The 22,048-nt window shown below is 30.3% G+C and overlaps 2 protein-coding genes across 23 annotated transcripts in view; both read right to left on the bottom strand.

Moving 5' to 3' along the window:
* The window catches only part of LOC126902398 (calcium/calmodulin-dependent protein kinase type II alpha chain), a 35,874-nt gene extending 26,972 nt beyond the window's left edge, over positions 1 to 8,902 (bottom strand). For 10 of the 21 annotated variants that reach the window (XM_050679635.1, XM_050679627.1, XM_050679629.1 and 7 more), the window contains exons 1-2: positions 8,597 to 8,900; positions 1,109 to 1,203 (exon numbers count right to left, since the gene is read on the bottom strand). In XM_050679635.1, coding sequence (XP_050535592.1) covers positions 1,109 to 1,203; positions 8,597 to 8,661 — 160 coding nt within the window. In that variant the 5' untranslated portion in view covers positions 8,662 to 8,900. Of the gene's footprint in view, positions 1 to 1,108; positions 1,204 to 8,596 lie in introns of all 21 variants that reach the window. The other 11 variants (XM_050679620.1, XM_050679619.1, XM_050679621.1 and 8 more) reach the window with 3 other exon arrangements.
* A 3,524-nt stretch (positions 8,903 to 12,426) lies between these two features.
* Positions 12,427 to 22,048, bottom strand: LOC126902397 (phospholipid-transporting ATPase ID). Of its 2 annotated transcripts, XM_050679617.1 has the most exons (22): positions 21,876 to 22,048; positions 19,833 to 19,891; positions 19,559 to 19,771; positions 19,129 to 19,334; positions 18,919 to 19,065; positions 18,637 to 18,811; positions 18,323 to 18,534; positions 18,085 to 18,247; positions 17,926 to 18,018; positions 17,716 to 17,820; positions 16,550 to 16,736; positions 16,118 to 16,419; positions 15,856 to 16,027; positions 14,701 to 14,805; positions 14,425 to 14,611; positions 14,207 to 14,337; positions 13,798 to 14,150; positions 13,510 to 13,735; positions 13,338 to 13,441; positions 13,128 to 13,259; positions 12,854 to 12,996; positions 12,427 to 12,795 (listed from the first exon to the last, which is right to left on the bottom strand). In XM_050679617.1, the coding sequence occupies exons 1-22, from the start codon at positions 21,892 to 21,894 to the stop codon at positions 12,600 to 12,602; spliced, it is 3,630 nt and encodes a 1,209-aa protein (XP_050535574.1). In that variant the 5' UTR covers positions 21,895 to 22,048; the 3' UTR covers positions 12,427 to 12,599. The 2 variants fall into 2 exon arrangements, with proteins under 2 accessions (XP_050535574.1, XP_050535575.1); XM_050679618.1 differs by lacking the exon at positions 17,716 to 17,820.

Here is a 22,048-nt window from a genome sequence, read left to right as displayed (position 1 = left end):
TTACGCATGTTCCTATAAAGGATAATATACAGTACGACAATTTCATTCGCCCGAAAGATAATTTTTTGGGTATTATTTATATTGCAATGAATAATGTCATAAATTTGATTTTTTTTTTTTAATTAATGATTTATTTATAATTGTAAAAATCGTTTAAATGAGTTAAATAAGCTAAAAATTCAGTTATAAGAGATGATGTTCTTTTTTAGATTTGAAATACCATTGAGTCTATATACTTGAATGTGTTCTGTAAAACTTAAGATAAAATATTTAAAAATCAAAGATCAATTCTTATAGTTCGACGTGGGAAATACGACTAATTAGTCGTATGAAAATTTAAATAATAACTGAATCAGATTTAGTTATTTGATTGAATTACAATTTTTACGTATTGAAGTATAAGCATAAAGATTATTTGTATAACCTTTATGTAAAATTGATGGTTTTCTAATCAAATTTAAAAAGGAAACGACAGAATACAATGTTCGAAGTAATAATCGCTTGAACAACACTACGATTGAGGTTATATGCTTTTAGCAATCTCAAGGATACTCTGTACGATTTATTTGATGTCATAAGTCAGACCCTATTGACATTTTTAGGTTATTGCTTTTATTTCGATCGTTATAAATTCGTATCTTGATTGATTAGTGTGTGGTCAATGTCAATCATTTTTTGTGAGTTCTGAGTAAAATAAAAAAATTAAAACGACTATCATTGACTTTTCATATCAAAACATAGATATAATTTTGTTCGTCTAATTAACGCATACCGGCAGAATGAAAATACAATTAGCAATAGCTGAGTACAATACATTCAAGTGGATTATTAAAGAAAACGAAGAGCAGTAAATGAAATAAGGTCAAGTGAGTGAATAAACATTCATATTTATTATATTTAGCTAGTTTTTTGCAACCCTTTCTCTTTTTCTCTACTAGTATTATCAACTTTCACGGTTCTAAACTCGTAAATGATTTAAATAGATATGACAATATTAAAGTCCTGTAGGATTAAATCATTTTTAACTATAAATTAGTTAGAAAACTATTTTAGTAATTTATGCAATGTTTAATTATAATATAAACAAATAATGATCAGTTTTACTCACCTCTGGCAGATAGTTTTTTTGTGTTGATTATTTTGGCTGCGAACTCCAGTCCCGTGTGTTTTTGAATACATTTACGTACTACGGAAAAAGCACCTCTGAAAAAAAAAAAGAGAATTAATTACCTAAATGATATAAGAAATTTTTCTTAGAGTACAATTTACTAATTTATAATCCATTACGCGTTTAAAGGAAATCGGACCTTCTATCCGATTTTCTCATGGAGTATTTTATGGATGCGCATTAAGATAAACGAATAAAAACCTTGTTCAAACAAGATGGCCAATTGCAAAAGTGTACAAATACCGTAATTTTAGATCAATGTTAATAGACGACTAGCAGAAATGTACTCATAAATTGGAACGGGCAAATTAAATGTATATTTATGGACTCGAGTACAATCGACACGCGCCTGTAATAAACGGCAGACGACGCGCAACGGTCTTTATTTGCAATCGAACTTAATTTCTATTGTAAAAACGTACATACTACTAAAACTCTATTGGCGCAGTGTTACAACAAATTCAGCAAATGCCGAATAAATTGTCAACAACTATATGGATGTTGGGAAATGAACTTTTACTAAAAGCATTATTGAGATAAAATAGTTTATGATAACAATGTTGTTTTTGCATAAACTTGTACCGATACTTGATTGGCTTCTGATAAAATGTTAAGAATAATAAAAAATAATTTTGGCATCAGGATTACATTGAACCGGTGAATAACTCGATATTTGCGTCGGATAAAAGTTTCATTGTTTGATTTCAACTAGAAACATATACTTTGTGTGATAGTTCCATTGTACACAGTACACATTCAATTTTGATGATCAATTATATTAAAACGACATCAAGCGTAAAGCTTAATTAAAACATAGCGCCTTTTTTGAAGGCACACTTTATCAATTTCTTTCGTCATCACTTTTAATTGGAAGTAAAATGGATAACTGAAGAGTGAAAATGTCAAACGTTCTATGTGCCAAAAAAAAAAATGTATTTTAGGAAACACAAAAAAAGTTTTAACATACAAAAAAACAGTAAAAATTATCAACAAAAATATATGTATAATTCTACTATATATTTACGACTTGGCTTGGTTCAATAATTTTATTTGTCATTTTTTTATACCTAAAATTGAAACTTTATAAAAAAAAAATGAATATTATTAATGTAAAATAACTGTATCGAACGCAACTCGTTATTTTTATCAAGAATTCATTATTTTTAATATAAATGCGGTAGACATTTATATCATATGATAATGAGCGTACACTTAGAACGGTTACTACCAAAGAAACAAATACTTTATATTATAATACGTTTTTTAAATACTAAAATATGTTTATTCTTTAATTTAATGCATTAATTAATACATTTTATTCTTTAATTAAGCTATAATTAAAAATTTTTAAGAATATACTATAATTGATGAAATTGTCAAATGATTACAAAAAAATGTTTGTTTTAATCGTCATTTTTTTAAGTTTGAACTTTTGATTTACATGTTATTACACCACATTTGTACTATGATAAAGTGAAGTTGATAAACTTAGATATGAATAGAGTAAATCAAATAAAATATTTTTAAACGTTTTATGAAATTCAAAAAAGACGAAGAATATTCTATAATTTTAAGTATATATAGTCTAATTTAGCTTTACCGCTCGCAGTGGAGTATATACATCTAAATAAGAGACGTTTTATCGTTTTAAACGTTTTTTTTTTCTAAGTAAAAGTCATTGATTTATAATCAAACACCAATGTCTTAATATAAAGACAAATGGTAGAGGCCCATTAAAACGATTGACCAAATATATATATTTGTAAAATGCCAATGGATTACAGAGTAGTATTTATATGGAACGTCTTAAAAAGGAATTTTCAACATTAGGTTCAACTTTGTAGAATGATATATATATTGAAAATTAATGACCCGAAGCGATTTTCGGAAACTTGAGTTTTTCTGATGTAGTTCAACTCCCTTAGACTTGTGCTTTTACTTTTTCTGTCGAATATTTTATTATTTGTACCGACACAGACTCTTTAATTAATTATTTTTGTTATTTTGGGTATATTTATTTAGTGATATCGACTATTATATTACTAGAACAGATTTCTTCGTATGATGTTCTTGTCATGAAGTAATTCGAACTACAATTAATTATAATCTCGAATGGTGTCGTAAAAGTCTCAAGTTTAACATCATGTCAACTTTAATTTCCTCGAATCATTTAAGCGCACGCAACAAATTACATCGCGATTTTTTATTCTGATTATTTCTAATATTTATAAAGAAAATTATGTATTGAACCATTTAAAATGCGTGTGTAAATTGTCGACTAACAAGTTGAATTTGTAAAATTAAAACCGTAAAGTTCGTTTGTTAAACGGGCGTGTTGAATGTAATTAAAAAAAAAAAATGTTTAATGTGTTTCTAAGCATTGGGATTGTCAGCGAACGTTACTGAAAGACCATGTCCATAAATGGATCAGCGAACGTGAAAAGTGAAAGTGCAAATTGGCGGCGCCGAGTATTATTGCTGTTGGCATAAACGTTTGTTAGGTATTCGCGATGATATTAGATGAAGCAGAAGACGACGCAGGCCAAAGTGGTATAGAAAGAAATATAAGAAATAAATCAAGTCAGTGGCGACTTTTCACAGTCCAGGGCTTATATTAATAGGTACCGGCTCGTATACTCGTGTTTTTATTATGATGAACGCGCGACAAGAAGGCAGGCAGCCATGGCCGATGATGTTTAAAAATATATCTCGGCCGCTATGGGAGACGCGTTGCCAAACGCGAAAAAGAGACCCGCTGGCAAGTTGGACGTACAACTGTACGCCTCCGGACATTCACGGGTCTATTATACTGCAAGCGCATACGCACACACAAACGTATGCGGTATACTTCGAAACCGTCCGCTGGTGTAGTGTAATAATAATATTATGAACCATCGTGTTTATTTTTGTGGGACGGTCTACGATGAAGGGTTCTGCAAGTGCTCTACTAGCTTCAAACACATGGACACCGCTGATAACGAGCCACGGTGTCACGCAAACCAATTAAACACCTCTACCTCCGTCCTGCGGGAGTTACGCGCCCCAAAATTCATTTCGCCATAACAATCATAGTATTAGTGAACAACAATGCGGGACGCCGACCTTTTAGGGGTGTGAGGAAAGTGCTACTGATACGAAACGGGAAATTCAATTAACCTCTTTCGCCGACGACATAAGTGCAAAAACTACGGCTAAAGGCTTCTACGGCGTATAATTGACAGGGTCGTTATTTTACTAATGTTATGATACAACTTTTTCGACCTGTCGTTTCATTCAAATCAAACATTTTGATTTAATTACGTCGTAGTTACACCGTTTTCTTATTCTGCGCTTTGCTCTTAAACATCTCCACTTGTTCGTGTCGACCCTTTTTCACTGTAAGAGCAATTTCATTTGAACGGAGGAAACGAACAATATTATAATGATAGATTGACAATGTCTACAAGAAATTTGTTTGCAAACAAGAAAGAATTGAAAATAGATCATCATTTAATTTTTAACTCAACTAAATTGTTATAGTCAAGATAATCTAATATCGTCGTGCTTCTATCAAAAAGTAAATCATTGAGTCGTCTAATTATTTAGAATTCGATTAAATGTTTATCAATCGATTTACCTATGATCGTTATGTTTGATTGAAAGTATAAACTTTGTTTTGTTCTTTCTAAACAATTATTTGTTTAATATCGATTACGTAAAATTATATATAAAATTTATAATTCTTCATATGTCCTATAGCAACTGCATTAGTAAGTCACAAATTTCAAGTCTTGATTATCAGATTAGTAATCTTATATTACTTAAAATAACGCAAAATTCAGTAATAAATGCACAAGGATTAAAAGATAAAATATTCTTTTGTCCTATCAAAGGTACTTATAATTTTACTTTCGCAGTAGAATGTATTCGAGTGAGATTTTACATTTCATTCATAAATTTGGCAAACGTTAGTATATTTTAGTTATCCATATACTTGTAGTTTTTTTAATTATCGCTTGAAATTTTTTTTTTTTTATGAAATCCGGTGTCAAATTTCATTATTTTTTATAACTTCCTTAGTAAAATATTAAAAATTACCAAAGATATGCCTTTTAACACATTTTTATTTGAAAAGTTTTCCTCTTATATATAAAATTCAGCATAAACCTTTATAAGAAAAATTGAAAAATTAGATAAAAGTTGCAATTTTATAAATAGCTGGTAGTCCAGCAAGTCTAATTTAAATGTTTCGAAAATTAAAAATAGTGTTTCAGACAAGCCTAGGAGTTGTATTTGTAAAATAGTCCCACGATCAAATATCCTTTCCTCTGCATAAAAATTACAAGTGATATAGATTGTTTTACATGGGATATCTTCAACAGATGCTAATCTACAATCGGTCGAAAGGAATAAAATTGTCTGATTACCACCAAACACCCTAAACGCCTGAAGTGTATTATACAATCATGAATGTTTAGTTTTTTTTATACGCCTGATCAATATATTCTCTGTAGATTGGTAATAAAATCAACCTACTCTCTGTAACGGACATAAAGTTATAAATAAAATAACAGATTTTTCTCGGTAAGCTTCTTCTTTGATTTGTCAGAAAGACCCCACCGGCAAGTTCGCCGTGTTCGTTTAAATATTAATACCTCCCCTTGTATTCTCCTTTGATCCTTCGTCAAGTCTCTAGAGCGTTCTGCTGGTTCGAGTGAATATTACATAGAAACGTACAAACGATGAAATTGTTCCAAGACACACATTGTTATTATAGATTACATAGATTGTTTGTTACATCACCGCAACTTACTTACTCGTATCCGCTACCTTGTCTTTTACCTAACACCATTGAATACCCATATCGACATCCGACATTATGCTCAACCTGATAGTTCAATGATGATTTTAATTGTTGAACAAGCGATAAATGTATGCGAAATTTCCTCATTCAAAACGTGGGTTCTCTGTTTTAACGGATCGCGTCTAAGCTTAAACATAATGAAATTGTTTCCATAGCAACGAAAACCGATAAATTGATTTTGTTTGAACGCTCTAATCGTGTCGCGTATAACAATCATATCTGTGAAAATGATACGCTCCCCTACCGCCCCTCCATCAGCATAATATATACACAATACATAAGTATACCCATCAGACTGGACGCACGCGAAAACACAATGCATTCATTAAGTGCCACGAAGAATTTAAATATTTTGCTTTGCTTTTTCTCCTCATTATTTATATTATAGATATTTATGCTTTGAAATTCATTATAATCTAATTAAATAAAATTTCAAAGCTGAGGAGGAAAACGCTTCAAGAGACTGTGGCTCATAAAATTGAATATTCGTCTCGACAATATCAGGACGGGACAACGGCTTGTCTTATCGATTTCCTCTTTACGTAGTTCACGCCAAAGAGAAAAAAGTTTAAAACAAACACAAACTCTCGTTAATGCCGCGCATAATTAAATATACGAGAAAGAAGGGTGTAGGAACTATGAACGTAAACGGAAAATAAAAAAGAAAGTCAAGAGGGCACTTGGTGGCGCCTCTGTACTATTTCTGTTTTCATTGTGTATTTTGTATACCAAGAGACAAATATGCAAGTGTATGTGGTTCGGTGGTTTGTAGTCCAAGGACCGTTAAAAAGAAGCGCATGCTCGCTAAAAAATTTGCCGAAGTATCATTTTTGTTAGAATGAGTATGTATAAAGATACTGGAGGGTCTGTAGAGATGACTATGGCCACGGCGAGGGAAATAAAAGTGGGCGAGTCGCGATGAAAGAGAGAGGACAGAGAGAAAAGTTCGATAAACCCGACTGTTTGTTATTCGACAATGACAAAAGACACGACGAGACACCTCACTGTCCTTGGCCGGAAATGGTGTACATATGTATAATTTTTAGATTATTGTACTGAAACATTAGTTTATTTTTCAAAAATATTGTTGTTTTATTTTATGACATGTTTTCGTGACCTCTGCGAGAAGATTATTTATTATAAAATCTAAATAAGATACATGTTGGTTAGAACAGAAGCAAAAAAAAATCATAATTCAGTTCGTTGCTTCGAATGGGAAAAACGAAAACTTTTTAATGAGTTATTCTAGCAGAAAAAAAAATAGATTCGTGACTAAAAAATAGTGCACTCGAATAAAAAATACGTTTATTTTATTTACTTTTCATAAAAAAAAAAGTCCACGATCGATCCCTTGTATTTAATCGTTTATCTATAACCCGATAACCAACCACTGTCGCATGCAATGAGCCCACCAGCCACGTGATTTACGAGCATGTGCTTTGCTAGTTGCGCCTCTTACTGCGGATAGAACAGAACAAAAGAGAGGAACAAGGGACTACGATGGCCCAGTCCAATTTAGTATGTACATACAGGAGTCGTGCCGGTAGACGGCAAAATCCCTCTCGGTGATATTCGTTTTCATGTATGCATACCCATATTGAGTTATGAGTGGAGCGAACGCGCTCAAAAAGCTTAACGGTGCAATAATCCCAGTCATAACTCGTTTGAGGCCTTTTATTACCGTGTAAGCCTACCGATAATTTAATTTACATTCGTGCCCATTTTCCACAATTATCGCAAGTATAGCTGTACACTTACGGATACAAAATAATGTGTTCGGTATACCTCTCGCTTTCACTTTGACCGCCACGACTGGGTTTTACTCATGCGCGCCGCTATTTTGGACTGGTAAACGCGCGCTATCGATTCTATTCGGTACGGCGACGTCGGTGTTCTCTGTTCATCGCGCGAATGTATGTGTGTGTGTGAGTTCGTGCTTCATCACTGTTTGTTAACATTATTATCATCTCTGGAGAAAAATACATGTACAACGTGTTAAAAGCAGGTGTGATCAGTGGGGGCACATCTAACTCAGTGCAGACACGCGCGCGCGTTCAGAATTTCGAGGATTTATATTATCTTTGAAGGGTTAACTCGGAAAGTTAATGGAGATAATCGATCGGACGAAGTGACGGCAACTTCGTTGTGTTAGTAGCGATCAAAGTTCAAAGGCAATAAATAAAAAGCGTACAATTTACAAAAACACATTATTTTTAAGCAAGTGAAAAACACACACCGGGTGTTGCGATCCCAGTTAAAACAATAATTGCTACGTGTTTAATACAACGGTAAATAATACCGACAATAATAAATTTGAAAATAAAGAAGAACAAGCAACAAAAAAAACATGACTAAAATTTAAACGAATTTTTATTGTAATTAAGGAATACTTCAGTAGTTTAGAGAAAAATGTTGATTTAAAAAACATAATGAAGGTTTCAAAGATAATGAAATACACGGGCAGAGCAAACTTTCTGATAACTGTTGTCTATCAGTATACTCAAAATATTTATTAGATAAAGCTGATTGATTAAAGGTCGGAAATAATTTGAACACGAGAATGATTTTAAATGTTCTGTACTTACTTTCCGAGTTCTTCTTTTAGCTCGTAATTGTCACTAAATCGCGTACATACGAGCGGCGCAGCCATCGTGTTGTGTCGTAAGTATGTCTATGTGGTTCGGTTACCGAGGGGGGCCCGGTCGGCGCTCCGTTTAAACCGCGTATATGATGTATATAAAATATATTTTTGTGTTTTATTATTTATATATATATATGTATAAAATATGCGCGCGCGTGTAGACGAGAAAGAGTATTTGATTGTGTGTAACGTGCAGTGCGTAACGCCGCGGACGCCGGTGCGGGTGCTCTGCGACGGACGCCGTTCTCCAATCAATACGCGGTAGACGACAAGCGGCCGATCGGTTCAGTTCGGCCGGTGTCGGCACGCCGAATTACTTGTTGACATCCTCCAAAGCTCAGCGCGCCGTCTGTGCGCGTAACGCCGCTTGACGCCGGCGCTCCTTTGACGGCACTACCGCATTACAAAAATTGCACACACACACTTACACCTTACATACACTTACACTTACATAGAAGTGCATTCTATCAATGTGTTTAATGCGAATTGTAAATAAATGGATATGATTACTTTGCATTCTGGTTAACTGTAATCTCGCCACGACACCAACCGAACGAACAATAGGATTACCTTGGCGGAGAATACTTGTAGGAGTTCTTCTAGAAAAAGGATTAACCGATTCTACGCTTTAAATGAATTCAATTACAAAAAACGAATTAAATTCCTCCTGCAATTTACGAAGCGTATCTATTATTAAAAGCCAACCAATTATATTTCGACAAATTACATTTTATCCACCTATTATAAAATAGGTATATTTAATGTAAATAAATTCTAAGTGTCTTTACTCAATTCGGAGACCTGACTAAGGATTACATTATTTTAGCAGTATTTACTTTTATTATACACTAAATGCTGAGTACGTTATTCATGGGGCCATTATGAGAATTCGACTGTCCTCAACCTGAATTTATTAATTGGATTTGGCTAGAATTTGCAATTGTTCTGAATAATAACGATGTGTATTCATTTTATAACCGATACATAGTTATTTCTATTCAAAGAATTTAAAATAGAATGAAATTAAGAGGCATAAAAAGGGTGTGAGTGTGTTTCGATTATATAATTACTAAAGTTGGGCCACCCGAAAGGGTTCCAGTAGAGACCAATGCTCTAACTGACAAAGGAAACTCATTCACTAATTATTAGTATTATATTTACATTTACGGACAAATTCTCAAATTAGTAAATATTATTTTTAAAAGAAAAAAAATAATTGTTATATTTTTTAAAATAACAAAATATAAATAAAAGAAAAAATGTCTTTAAAAATAATGTATTGTCTTAACTAAGTGTGTTAAGCTAAGTGTGGACTTTTTTGGGCTAGTACATATAATTTTGCCACATTTCTGGAGTGGCTAGTCATCTAGCCATTTCCCCAGCTTGACGCCTTTGCACAAGGTTGTAGGATATAATGATACTCTTAGATTAATACTGTGATATCATAATTTTATTCAATTTCCTGACAATCATCATCTCCTTAGCATCTACCTTTGCTTTTTTGGGTTACCGTATAATAAATTTAACAGGATTTTTACACCGGCTGTCTGCTTAACGCAACATTATTATGCATGAGAACCAGTAAAGGGCAATCTGTGTGTCACTGTTAAAGTTTTAACTGGTGAAGTGATCACCCACCCGAGAACTAACAGCAAACAGCGCTGCTGAACATCGATGCTATGGCGACGGTCGAATGAGCTATTTTGCCACATCACCACCGGTTCAATTTCTTAGGAACACAATCTAAAAAAAAAATGTCCAAAATTTTTACATACATATACTGGAAGCTTATAATACATACAATGTAATCGAATATTTGAAAAAACAGTATTGTATACGAATTTTCGATACTTTATGTCAAAGTTACACAATTTATGTGTACAATTAACGTGTATGTAAAATATCATGAAAACGTATAGGAATTTTTGGATTGTTTCTTACAGTGTAATATTTGATGATTTTATATAAAATTTTATAGTTATTTGTTATAGCTTTCATTTACTGTTACTCCTCAAATTGTACAAAAGAGAGATTTTTCATTATATTGATGATTGATCCAAAGTTGTATCAATAATTACATAAATAGATATAAGCTTTTATTGTATCTGAGATCTATTTTCTTACTTCTTGTTAGTGTAATTTAAGCAGACGATAGCCAATTGTTAGTACACGAAATATAATTGGTCTATTCTAGTAAATTTATATTTTTTACGAATTAATATTAGAAGAAGAATTTCAATTAATTTTATGTTTATATTAAAAATAGCATTTATTTTATAATTGCGCATTTAATAAGGAAGTTGGGACTTTTGTACTGTTGTATAACTGAGTATTGTTTATACTTGGCATTAAAACATTTATTGCTATTTCAAAATAATTTTCTCATGAATCAATATTATTATGTAAAAACTATCCACATCAACTATTCAGTAAGAACTTTCTAAATTACATGTTTCGTTTTTACATTATAAAAACAAAAAGTTAAGATTTATAAAACAAAATAATATTTTTTATACATTTTTCAATTTTATTTTTAGTTATTTAACAGGATTATTTTTATAAGATTAAACTCAACACTTATGTGTAGTCGAATAGTATATGAATTGTTATTAGAAAAATATTTTTAAAGTTATACATTATTGTAACACGGACATTATTAAAAATATTCATTACAAATAAACATATACTGCAGTATATACTTCTGTCAATACAAAAAAATGAGTTCAATTTAAAAAATGTAATAAAATTAATGGCTTTTTTAAAATGAAGGAAAATTGCATTAATAGTCAAAACTCATTTTTTTTTCAATAAATTAATGAAAAAGAGTAGGTTGGTTTTTCACTAACGTACACATTAGTGAAATATGTATGTTTCCATTAAAAAAATAAAATTGATACCTTTTTAAGTCATGAAATATGATTCTAAAAAGTAATAATTAGCTGATAATTCATTAAATGTACCTAACTAAATATTGCCATTATTTTAAGAGTAATCAAATGAAAAACCGATATACTTGAAATCTTAAAGCAGAAAAAATTTATTTCCTAATCACTGATTAGGATTTATTTGATTTCTTAAATTAGGTCATGTTACTTATAATAATAACTTTTAATGTGTTCAAAGACTAAACTATATATCTAATTGTAGAAATTAGTTCAAACTTTTCAATCTTTAAAAAAAGTATTAATTTTCCTAAGTTCAAAATAAATTTTTTTTAATTTTAAATTGTATTTTCAAATTCTACTAAGCTAAGTATTTAACTATACTGTTGAATTATCATGTATTTTTGTATTTATATATAAAATAAATAGTAATTAAAAATTAATAATAAATGAAATACAAATTTCATGAGCAGTCTTAAAAAAATTTTTTTCGTATATTTAAGTTACTTTTAGTTTTTAATTTCAAAATATGTTTCACATAGGGTTTTCAAAATTTAAGCTATCTCAAACTTCCAACCTTTTGGATGTTTTTAACTAACTAAAAATTTGTATGAAAAAAGAACTGTGGCGCACTCTTGAAGAGTAAACTTTTAATATTGATTTATAGTATACTTTTGGTTATGAAATATGTACTAAATATTTAAAAATAAACGCTATGATACTTTTCAGATTTATAAGACAAAATAGGTAATCTATTAAATATAATATAAATTTATGAATATTAGTTAACCACGGATAAAAAAATCAGTGAGAATCAGTAATTGTTATTGTTAGTAATTCAATTACTACTAACATGAAAATTAGTTTATCTATCACAATATTATTTTTAATAATTCGTAATGAGTCACTGCAATAGCATCAACAATATTATTATAACATCATTATATTTTTTAATAAAATTATTAAAAAAATAGTAAACATTAAAAACACGATTAAACATCATCTGTTAAGGGTAAAGTCAATAGACAAATTTAACATTAAATGTTAATCGTTTAATAAAATTTATTAAACGGTTATGTCGGAAATGTCAGAGTTTTTCCTGTTGATGTTGCCTTCACTGTTTCTTGGCGTTCTTATTATTTTACCACTTGTTATAAGTCGACCAAACCCTTCCTGGTGAGCAAAAGCATAACCCGATCTGATTGAACGCCTTTTATGCTTTACTGATACTGACTGAAGCATATCTTCAGAAACTTGCTTACTAAAATAAATAAACATTTATAAACATTTTTTGGAAACTTTTTTTTAAAAATAATTACGATCGAGATATTTGCTTCAAACGTAATTTGTCTACGAGCGAGGGTCTGGTTTCTAATAGATACAGCCTCCAAGCTATTACGGGTACAACAATCACTACTACTACTAAAAATGTAACCAGCCAAAAGGTGGGTTGCTTCATAGCCTATTATAAAAATATATCGTCGAATAAATAACAAACACATAATAAATAAAAATAATGATCTAAATGTTTTTAAATTAATGACATTTCATTAAATTGATTGATTTTATATACGTAGTAGGTCTGCTACTAACCATAGTCAACGAGCCAACATAATATCCACCAAAGATATAATTATAAGCATATTCTGCTATAAAAAACATCACTAGTGAACCCCATATCACTATATGATTTATAATGGTCCAATATGATGTATCAAAAGCTACCTAACAAATTTATATTCATGAGCTATTAGATAAGGTATTAAATAGTTAGAACATGCATGTATATTAAATATGCTTTACTTGAACTGTCATAGCTGTTACAAGTATCATAGCCACTACTTCTGCCATATACATATGATCTAAAACATTCAAACCATCGGACGTCATGCCATAAAAGTATGTACCTGATATTTAAATAAATTAAGTTCAATGCTATTTAGAAATACTATTTTTATAATCACATTTATCATACCGTATGGTACAAAAAATATCACTAGAGAGGCATATGTGCCCAGAGCAGCACATTTGAAAAATTCTTTAGTATTGAAATACATATTTTTTAACCCTGGAGTATAAAGTTTAGGATATGCAACACTTTTGCGTTCACTTACATCTTGATCTAATACTCCGATAGCCAAAACGGGCAGAGCCGTATAGAACATATTGTAAACAGATATATAAAATGGATCAAAAATAGTCTGAAAATATTTATATGGGTATAAATAGTAGTTTCTTGGCATAACAATAATTTAAAACCTACCTGGGCACTAAATCCACAGTAAAATCCGAACCATATGTGACACAATGTAAAAGCAATGTTCTTGTAAAAAAAATATCGAAAGAATTTACACATTCTGTAGTAAGACCATCTACCATGTACAAGAAGTAATCTTTCTAAAAATCGAAATTGTGATAAGGAGTAGTCTGAGGCCAGCGTAGCTTGATTGCCTTCTTGACCAGTTATTCCTACACCTATATTAGCTTCTTTAATCATTGATACATCATTGGCACCATCGCCAATGGCTAAAGTTATGGCATTTTTGTATTTTTTGATCAATTGTACAACCATTGCTTTTTGCAGTGGTGTAACTCGACAACATATTACAGCTTTACCTATTTATCAATTAAAAATATTAGTTAATTATATGCTAACCAATTTTCGATCTTACAGTTTGTGCATAAATCGACAAATATCTTTTCGAGTTCAGTGTGCAAGGCATGTACTAAAGAATGACCATTAACAATTAAGGCATACTCTAAATGTTCTTCTTCGTTAACTTGCTGGCCATCATCTGGTTCACTATATGCACAAAAAGTTCATTGCCAATTTTAATTTAGTATTCTCCATTAATAAAATAAAACCAATAATTATTCAGTTATTAATTACCTAAATCTCACAATACTTGTAGCCATACTATTTCTACCCGAACGTTGATATTCTTCTTTATTTGAAATTGCATTACTACATTGATTGAGTTGATTTTCCACTTGATCCTGAGTGCTTCCATCAACAATTAAAAGTTCCATGTTATCATTTAAAAGACTACAAGAGTAACCAATATTAATTGCAGTTTCTGAAAATTGTATGTTTAATGTTCACACATTAATTGGAGACTTTTAAATTTTATTAAGATTTCTTGGATATGTTTTTTTATGAATTTACCTTGTTTATCTCCCGTAAGAATCCATACATGTATTCCTGCTAACAGTAAATTTGTTATAGTTTTAGGAACGGCATCTTGTAATTTATCTTCAATGGCAGTAACACCTATTTTGAGATATATAAGTTGTACGAAACCATTCATTATACTTTTGATTTTAAGAAAAAAAAACTAAATACAATTTGTATTGACATATTATTATAAGGCATTGACTTATTTTTTAGCTTTAAGAATATTATCTTGAATAGTTAATAAAATTAACAAAAACCTTCTCTACCTGGAGTAACATAGATATATTTATAAGTATAATTCTTTACTGCAAGAGATCATTAATGATAATTGGAATGACAATCCAACGAACCTTAGTCATTTAGTGCAAGTGGAAACACGATTTATACAGCTAGCCACTTTCGATTTTTAGGACTAGTAGACATACCTGCTTGCAAACAGCAAATGAATCCCATACAAAGTGATAGATTCTTGTCAACAGGGTAGTATACTAAAAAGTGAATATGACATTTGAAAATCTCTATGGCTCTGGATGCACTATACAGGGTGTTCAGTAACCACAGTGTACATTTACCACAGTACTAAGTACTGCTGTGGTGGACCTTTCTCTGTTTGATGATGCTGAAGTTGGATATACCATAAGAAGGTATAATATTGTAAAAATTAAAGACAAATTAAGAAAAATTTGTAAGAAAAAGAGTGAAAACAACGAAATTTCATAGAAATCGTTGAATTTAAAATTTTAAAATTAGAAAGAGGCATCTATTGATAATCTATACGTTAATAGTGGAACACTTTATGATGAATCATAAACTTGCACAAACACGTAAGAGAAGTCAACTAGTAGATTCCAGGAGTCGTAGCACATTGCCTACTATTATCATTGCTTCAGAATTATCTTGTGAAATGAAGAGATCTAATTAAAAATAGCCACATAGGAACGAGTATAAAAAAAGAGCAAAATTTCTTAGAATATTGTTAAATAATTAAAAATCTTAATGCTAGAAATGAATCAACTAATGATGAATCATTATAAATATGGAACATTAATAATGAACCACACTAACAATAGCATAATAATTAATTAATTATTATATTAACAGTTTTTTAATCTATGAAAAAATATAAAAAACTTAATTTATTAATACCGATTAGTTTAAGATTAGTTTCAATTTCGTTATAAACTTTATTAAGCTTCTCTTCACGGTCCGATTTTGATGAAGCGGCTTCCATGTACCTTCGTTTCCAAGCCTCAAAAAATTCTTCATCTATATCTCTTACAGCACAACAAAGCGTCCGTAGACCATCTCCAGCAAATTCCTAAAAAACTCAATATTATTTGTTATTTTATTTTACATATCTATATTTTATCAATTACACATAAAAGTATGATTATTTCATTTAACTTACATTTAAATGATGATAAGTCAACGATTTATAATTATCATTCCCTGTTTCTAATCTCTCAAATAACTCGCTATCGGCACCTTTACAGTAAAGTCGTATTTTACCATTTTCCTTAAATACCACTGACATGCGACGTCTGAAGTTGTTAAAATCGAGAATACAAAGAAGTTCATGAACTCTAATCTCGCCCATTACTTCGATTGTCACAGTATTTGGTGTTCTCTCCATAAACACAACGCCAAAATTTCTAGCCGCTGTTACCAAAGCTGATTCATCAGGCGATTGAGCTTGATATTTTAGAACACCTGTTTCGGAAATATTGATTTAACACTTGTACCATATATTCTAATAGTAAGTATACGAACAACTTTTAGCAAAATATTATTAACAATAATTCACAAAAGAAAATTGTTATAAATAAACATTTAATATTACCGTTCTTCCAGTTTGGCATAACTGTATGACATAAAGCAAGAAGTTCAAAAAATGTTAAAACTGCATTTTCTGTATTTTTGTCAGCCATAGAATTACTTCTGATAACATCTACAAGATTTTGATCGAACCATAAAAAATCGTGTTCATAAAAGTGATTCCACGATAAATCCACTGGTGGAGGACCGACCTGAAGGAATAAGAACATATTCATTCAACATTAACCATACGCATTATATTTACCCATGTTACCGCAGTAGTACATAAATAGCGGGTACAGGCTCTCAAAGGTGCCGACAATGACGTCATCAATTGTTCTCCGGAAAATAATGAGTGCACAGGTGACATGCAGTCCGCCCAACTGACGTCATACCTGAACTCATCATAAGCCATTACTGTAGATTAGGCTTCAAGTGTGATGTCATTAGGGAGATAACATCATAAACAGCATCTGTATGTACTTGGATGCGGACCTCAACCATTGGTGGGACCAGGGCGATAGCAGCATGTCAGATGTGACGTCTTTAGGGGGGAATGCATCTCACTTGTCACTACGGTGGTCCTTAAAAATCGAATGTCTTTTTTTTTTACTATTCTTTAATTTTTCTTTATTTCTCATAAAAATTAGCTATGCAAAATTTGGAACTGATCCATTAAAGTTAACCCGTAACTTCTTAAGTTGAGTTTTATAGGCAAATTTAATAGAAATAATTGATCCATATATCATAAATTTCTTTTTTTGCTTAACTTAGAATTATGAAAGTAAAACTCAAGTAATGAAAATTTTACAAGAAATAAAAAAAATAATAACTTCTTCTTCTTCTTCCTCCCATTAATCCCAAATACTTGGGGTCGGCCACCCTTATCCTAAAATTTCACTTGACACGATCTCCCATATCCTCTACGCTCACATAAGCTGTCCTCATATCGCATTCAATAACAACATAATAAAAAATAATAACTTAACTGTTGTTTTATCAATAAAAAAACTCATAAAAATACTACATACAATAAAAAATATGTAAAAGTCCTAAAATCCTACTGTGCACCCATTCTTTTCTCCAGAACAATTAATGACGTCATTGTCGGCACCTTTAAGAGCCAGTACCCGTTATTTATATACTACTTACCGCAATCAAAGTAGCGAGACATCATATAATAATTAGTACCCGGTGCAACGGAGAGTTTATAGTTACTCTTCTATGGTCCACTTGATCTATACTTTCTTTATGACTCTTGAAGGCGGCTGATGGAATTTGCTTGTCAGTGCAGGTCTAATAAGGACAGTCACAAATAATGGAAAACACAAAAAGCTCGGACAATACAAAGACAGTACTGCATATAAATAATAAAAATATAAAATAATAAATTAATAATACCTTGACCATCTCCTCGGATTTTCCGTATTGATACTCGTCTTGATTGCCATAGACGATCCCATTTATCGAACACTTGTTGAATGTCATTATATTCTAAAAAAAAAAAAAGGAATCATACAATTATGAAATACCCAATTTTAATTAACCACTTAGTTCTACCTTAGTCAAGGTACCAGTTTTATCTGATAATATATACTGTATCTGTCCAAGTTCTTCATTTAAAGAAGTCGTCCTGGCTTTGGCTGATATACCCGTCTCTTTATCAACCATTTTCTTATCCCAATTTATGTAAAAACTTTGCACAAATCGTACTACTTCGACACTGTAATAAAAATAATTATATCATATCAATGTAGTTATTAATAAAAAGTAATAAAAATGATAAACTTCAACAAACCTCACGTATAGTGAAATTGGCACTAATGTATTGAGTACGATAGCATAAGAGAAAAACACTAAAGTACCTACGGTTATGGACCCAAATAATCTATCAGTAGGTACCAATGCGTCCCATGGTAAATATGTCTGAAAGAACCATCCCGTTTTATATTCCCATAAAGCTGAACCAATCATACAAGACATACATAATACAAATAAGAACAGAACAATCTAACAAAAAAAAAAAACGATTTTAAAGTCGATTTATTTATTTTGATATCATCGTAAAATAATTATTTTTAAATTAATAAAACTGTAGACAAAAATTCTTACTCCAATAATGAGATAGTTGAGCAGTCTATCAATGGAGGTACGCTTAAATTGAGATTTTCCTGAATTTTGCATTAATTTTGTGTCTCGGCCTGCAAATATTACCATACCATAACACCATTCGGTGTTTCTGAGAACACAGCCTCTTAATATAATGTGATCATTGTTTAAGATCAATCTAAAATTTAATTTTAATCTTAAAACTTTAGTCATGATAATTCAAAAGATTTATTGTTATCGTTCGTGAAAGTTTTTAAACCGTAGTTTTATTATATTGTGACCTACTCTTTGTCGTTCCATTGCAATACACCATGAAACTTATTGAGCAAATTGTTCGGTTTTTCGCACCGTATAAGGCCGTTAAAATTGACCACATCGTGGCCCAGTTGCGCCACTTCGGCTAGACACTGCCGGCATTTGAGATTGGTTTCTCTGTTGTTAGAAGTAACAAGTTTTAGTAAATAATTTAAAAGCAAATTTAAGATAAGTTCTAACCCATCTAATTCAGCTGTTTCTATGAAACACAGACCACTTGGTTCGCTTGTAGACAACAGCAGAACGTCGGCGGCAACGAACTGACCATCTTCCATCAAGATAACGTCTCCAACGTGCACGTCTTTCCATTTCACGTTTACAACGTGACCGTTTTTTACCGTTTTTGATATACGGTTGTTTACCTGATTGTCGTTGACGTGCCTTTGCTATAGAAATATTATTTAATTCTTATTACAGGTCCTAAAAAATCACTATAGTATATTCAGTGCCGGCGCTACATATTACGGAGCCCATAATAATTTTTACTGTAAAAAGACCATTTTATTTCTTTTAATCTTCATTTTTAAGACTAATATAAGTACATTGGTAAAATTGCCCTCCACCGGCCCTGACTAATGTTTTATTGAATGTTTAATACTTTAACACTAACGTAATCGTCGTAAGCGTCTTTTATGGCAGTGATGGTAAGGACACCGACCAAAGGAATGGACGTAGTGATTGGCGTCAATGAAGAAATAATAGATATCATTTGCAGCATCATTAGACAGAGAAAATAAAAATTGGCTAATCGCTGAAATTGTTCGAACAAATTCAACGGCAAGAATGTTAGCAGAGAATATTTGGACGTTTTTATGTAGTTCGTCTATAAAACAAATCTTATAGTACAAATAAAAAATTTATAAAATGCTAAATATAACTCTTACAGCATAATTGAATTGAGTGTTGTATGATGAATCGTTCGCTTTTATTAAACGATCCTTTTCTATAAGAAAAATAAAAATTTAATTATTATATACAAAAAAAAAAATATTTGATTGTTATTAGGCATAAATTATTATTTTCATTATTCTCAACTTAATGCTTCAATTACATAATTAATATATCTATTATTAGTCTTGTTAAAAAATTAATATCTTGATATAGGAAAATTGTTGGGTGAAAAACTATTTATTTTTAGGTAAAGTATTTATGAAATTTATCTTTAAATTTAAATAATCAACTTTTAAAAAGACAAACGGACAGTTTATATTTTTAAGCATCCTTAACAACATTGTCCATGACCTATTTCAGCATAGGTCAATACTGAACATTTTAATATCAATGAATGTGTTCAGTTGAATTATTAAAATAGAAATCCTTATTTAGAGTTCGTATTATTTTATTTTAACTTTTTTGATTATTCATAAATATATTTTCAAAGTTAGGTCAATCGCTCGAAACTTATGTTTTTTGTTTATGAATTTCTTAAATCCATATCAACAAATGTTCGATTAAGAATTAAAAAGTATACACATTATTGAAATGTTAATTAATGGAAAATTAATTTTTTATTGAATGTATGACAACAATTCATAATTATTTAAGATTTGTTAAAAATATGTAAACTTTTTATTTGTAAACTCATCGTATTGAATTTGTTTAGTTAATTATATTTGGATTTTAGCCCAAGTCGTAACTCATATTTCACTATTTATTTAATACGCTATTATTAACAACATAACATTAAGAAAAAAATAAGTTTTAAATAACTAATAAAAAAAATTTTCTTAATGGAATTTACAATATAAAATATTTTCCTCGTAAAATTTATTTTTTGTGTCCATATCATAATAATCACCATATTTAAATAATTATTTCTTAATTTGGTTAGCATAATTATTAATTTATCAATATTTATTTCACAATATTATATTCTGTTATATTTTTATAACATATATGTGATATGTTAATATTTTTATTTATTCAGCCAAAGGCTTCCACTTAAAAAAAACAATTACGGTTCTATATTTAAACTTAACGTATTGAAATAATAAATGTACCTTACATAATTTAGAGGTTACCTAAATGTAACATATAAGTTTTAATTTAAACGGCAAAATATGATATACCTTAATTTTTTACCAGTGTTTTAATTAATCAAATCTCAAATATATCACCTATAAAGATTAATAATAATTATATTAGAAGTAATAAGTACTCAGTCTAAATATGAACAAGATATAAAGCTTTTGACAAGAAGAAAAATAAGAAAATGATACGTTAACAGGAATGTCCTTGATTTTTATTTATTATTACAGTGTTATGGTGACAATAATTACTATGGGATCTACTCTAGGGTAATTGTTTGTTGGAATACATATCTACTCTACGTATATATATATATATATATATATTATGCATACTATAAAATCCATTTGTAAACCAATGATATGTTTTAAATATGAATTCACACACATTTGCGATAGTATCTATAGGTTTAATACAAACACAGTCAGTGTGTTATTTACAACACGTGTTTTATGAAAAATCGATTTTCAGTCCTGTGATGACGAATATTTTACTAGTAGATAGGAATATATATTATTTACAAATCAGAACATTTTTGGTGTGTATGTATTACACAATAAAAGCTAATATTCTCAATTATTAATACTCAGGTCAAGTTTGAATAATTAATAAAAAATGTTTTTCAAATAACAATAATTTTTAAAATAACATTTTACAATTCTATTTTCACAATTGACTTGTAAAAATGTATAGTGATTATTAAATAATTTCAATACTTTAATAATTATATATATATTTTATGTACTAGTTTCTTTCCTCATTTTATTACTATATTATAATTACTTATTTGTTGTCATTATAATTATTATTATTTTTCTAATAACGTCGTGTTAAATCAGACGGACGAGTCCAAACAATAGTTGTGCTGGTAAAAAAAAAGTAAGAAATAAAATAATTACCTTTGCCCCTTGAGATCATCCCAGAGTATCATTGAGGTGTGTGGCAATAAAACGTATAAACTTGCCGGGGGCCTACTGTCGAGGGACTGTCACGTTTTGGTAGGTCTGGCGTCCACTGTGCTGCACGCAAAGGGTAGTGTATATGACAAAATGCCCTTCCTATGGTTTACAAG

This window comes from Daktulosphaira vitifoliae, unplaced genomic scaffold, assembly GCF_025091365.1.
Source record: "Daktulosphaira vitifoliae isolate Bord-2020 unplaced genomic scaffold, ASM2509136v1 Scaffold_3, whole genome shotgun sequence".
Classification (NCBI taxonomy): domain Eukaryota; kingdom Metazoa; phylum Arthropoda; class Insecta; order Hemiptera; family Phylloxeridae; genus Daktulosphaira; species Daktulosphaira vitifoliae.
This window is presented reverse-complemented; position numbering and strand designations above follow the sequence as displayed.

Excerpts from the sequence above, each read along its gene's own strand:
- LOC126902397 (XM_050679617.1), bottom strand. Across the intron at positions 18,812-18,918 it reads TTGCAATGGAACGACAAAGA|ATTGATCTTAAACAATGATC; the intron begins GTAGGTCACAAT and ends ATTAAATTTTAG. Across the intron at positions 16,420-16,549 it reads TATGCCAAACTGGAAGAACG|GTGTTCTAAAATATCAAGCT; the intron begins GTAATATTAAAT and ends TTTCCGAAACAG.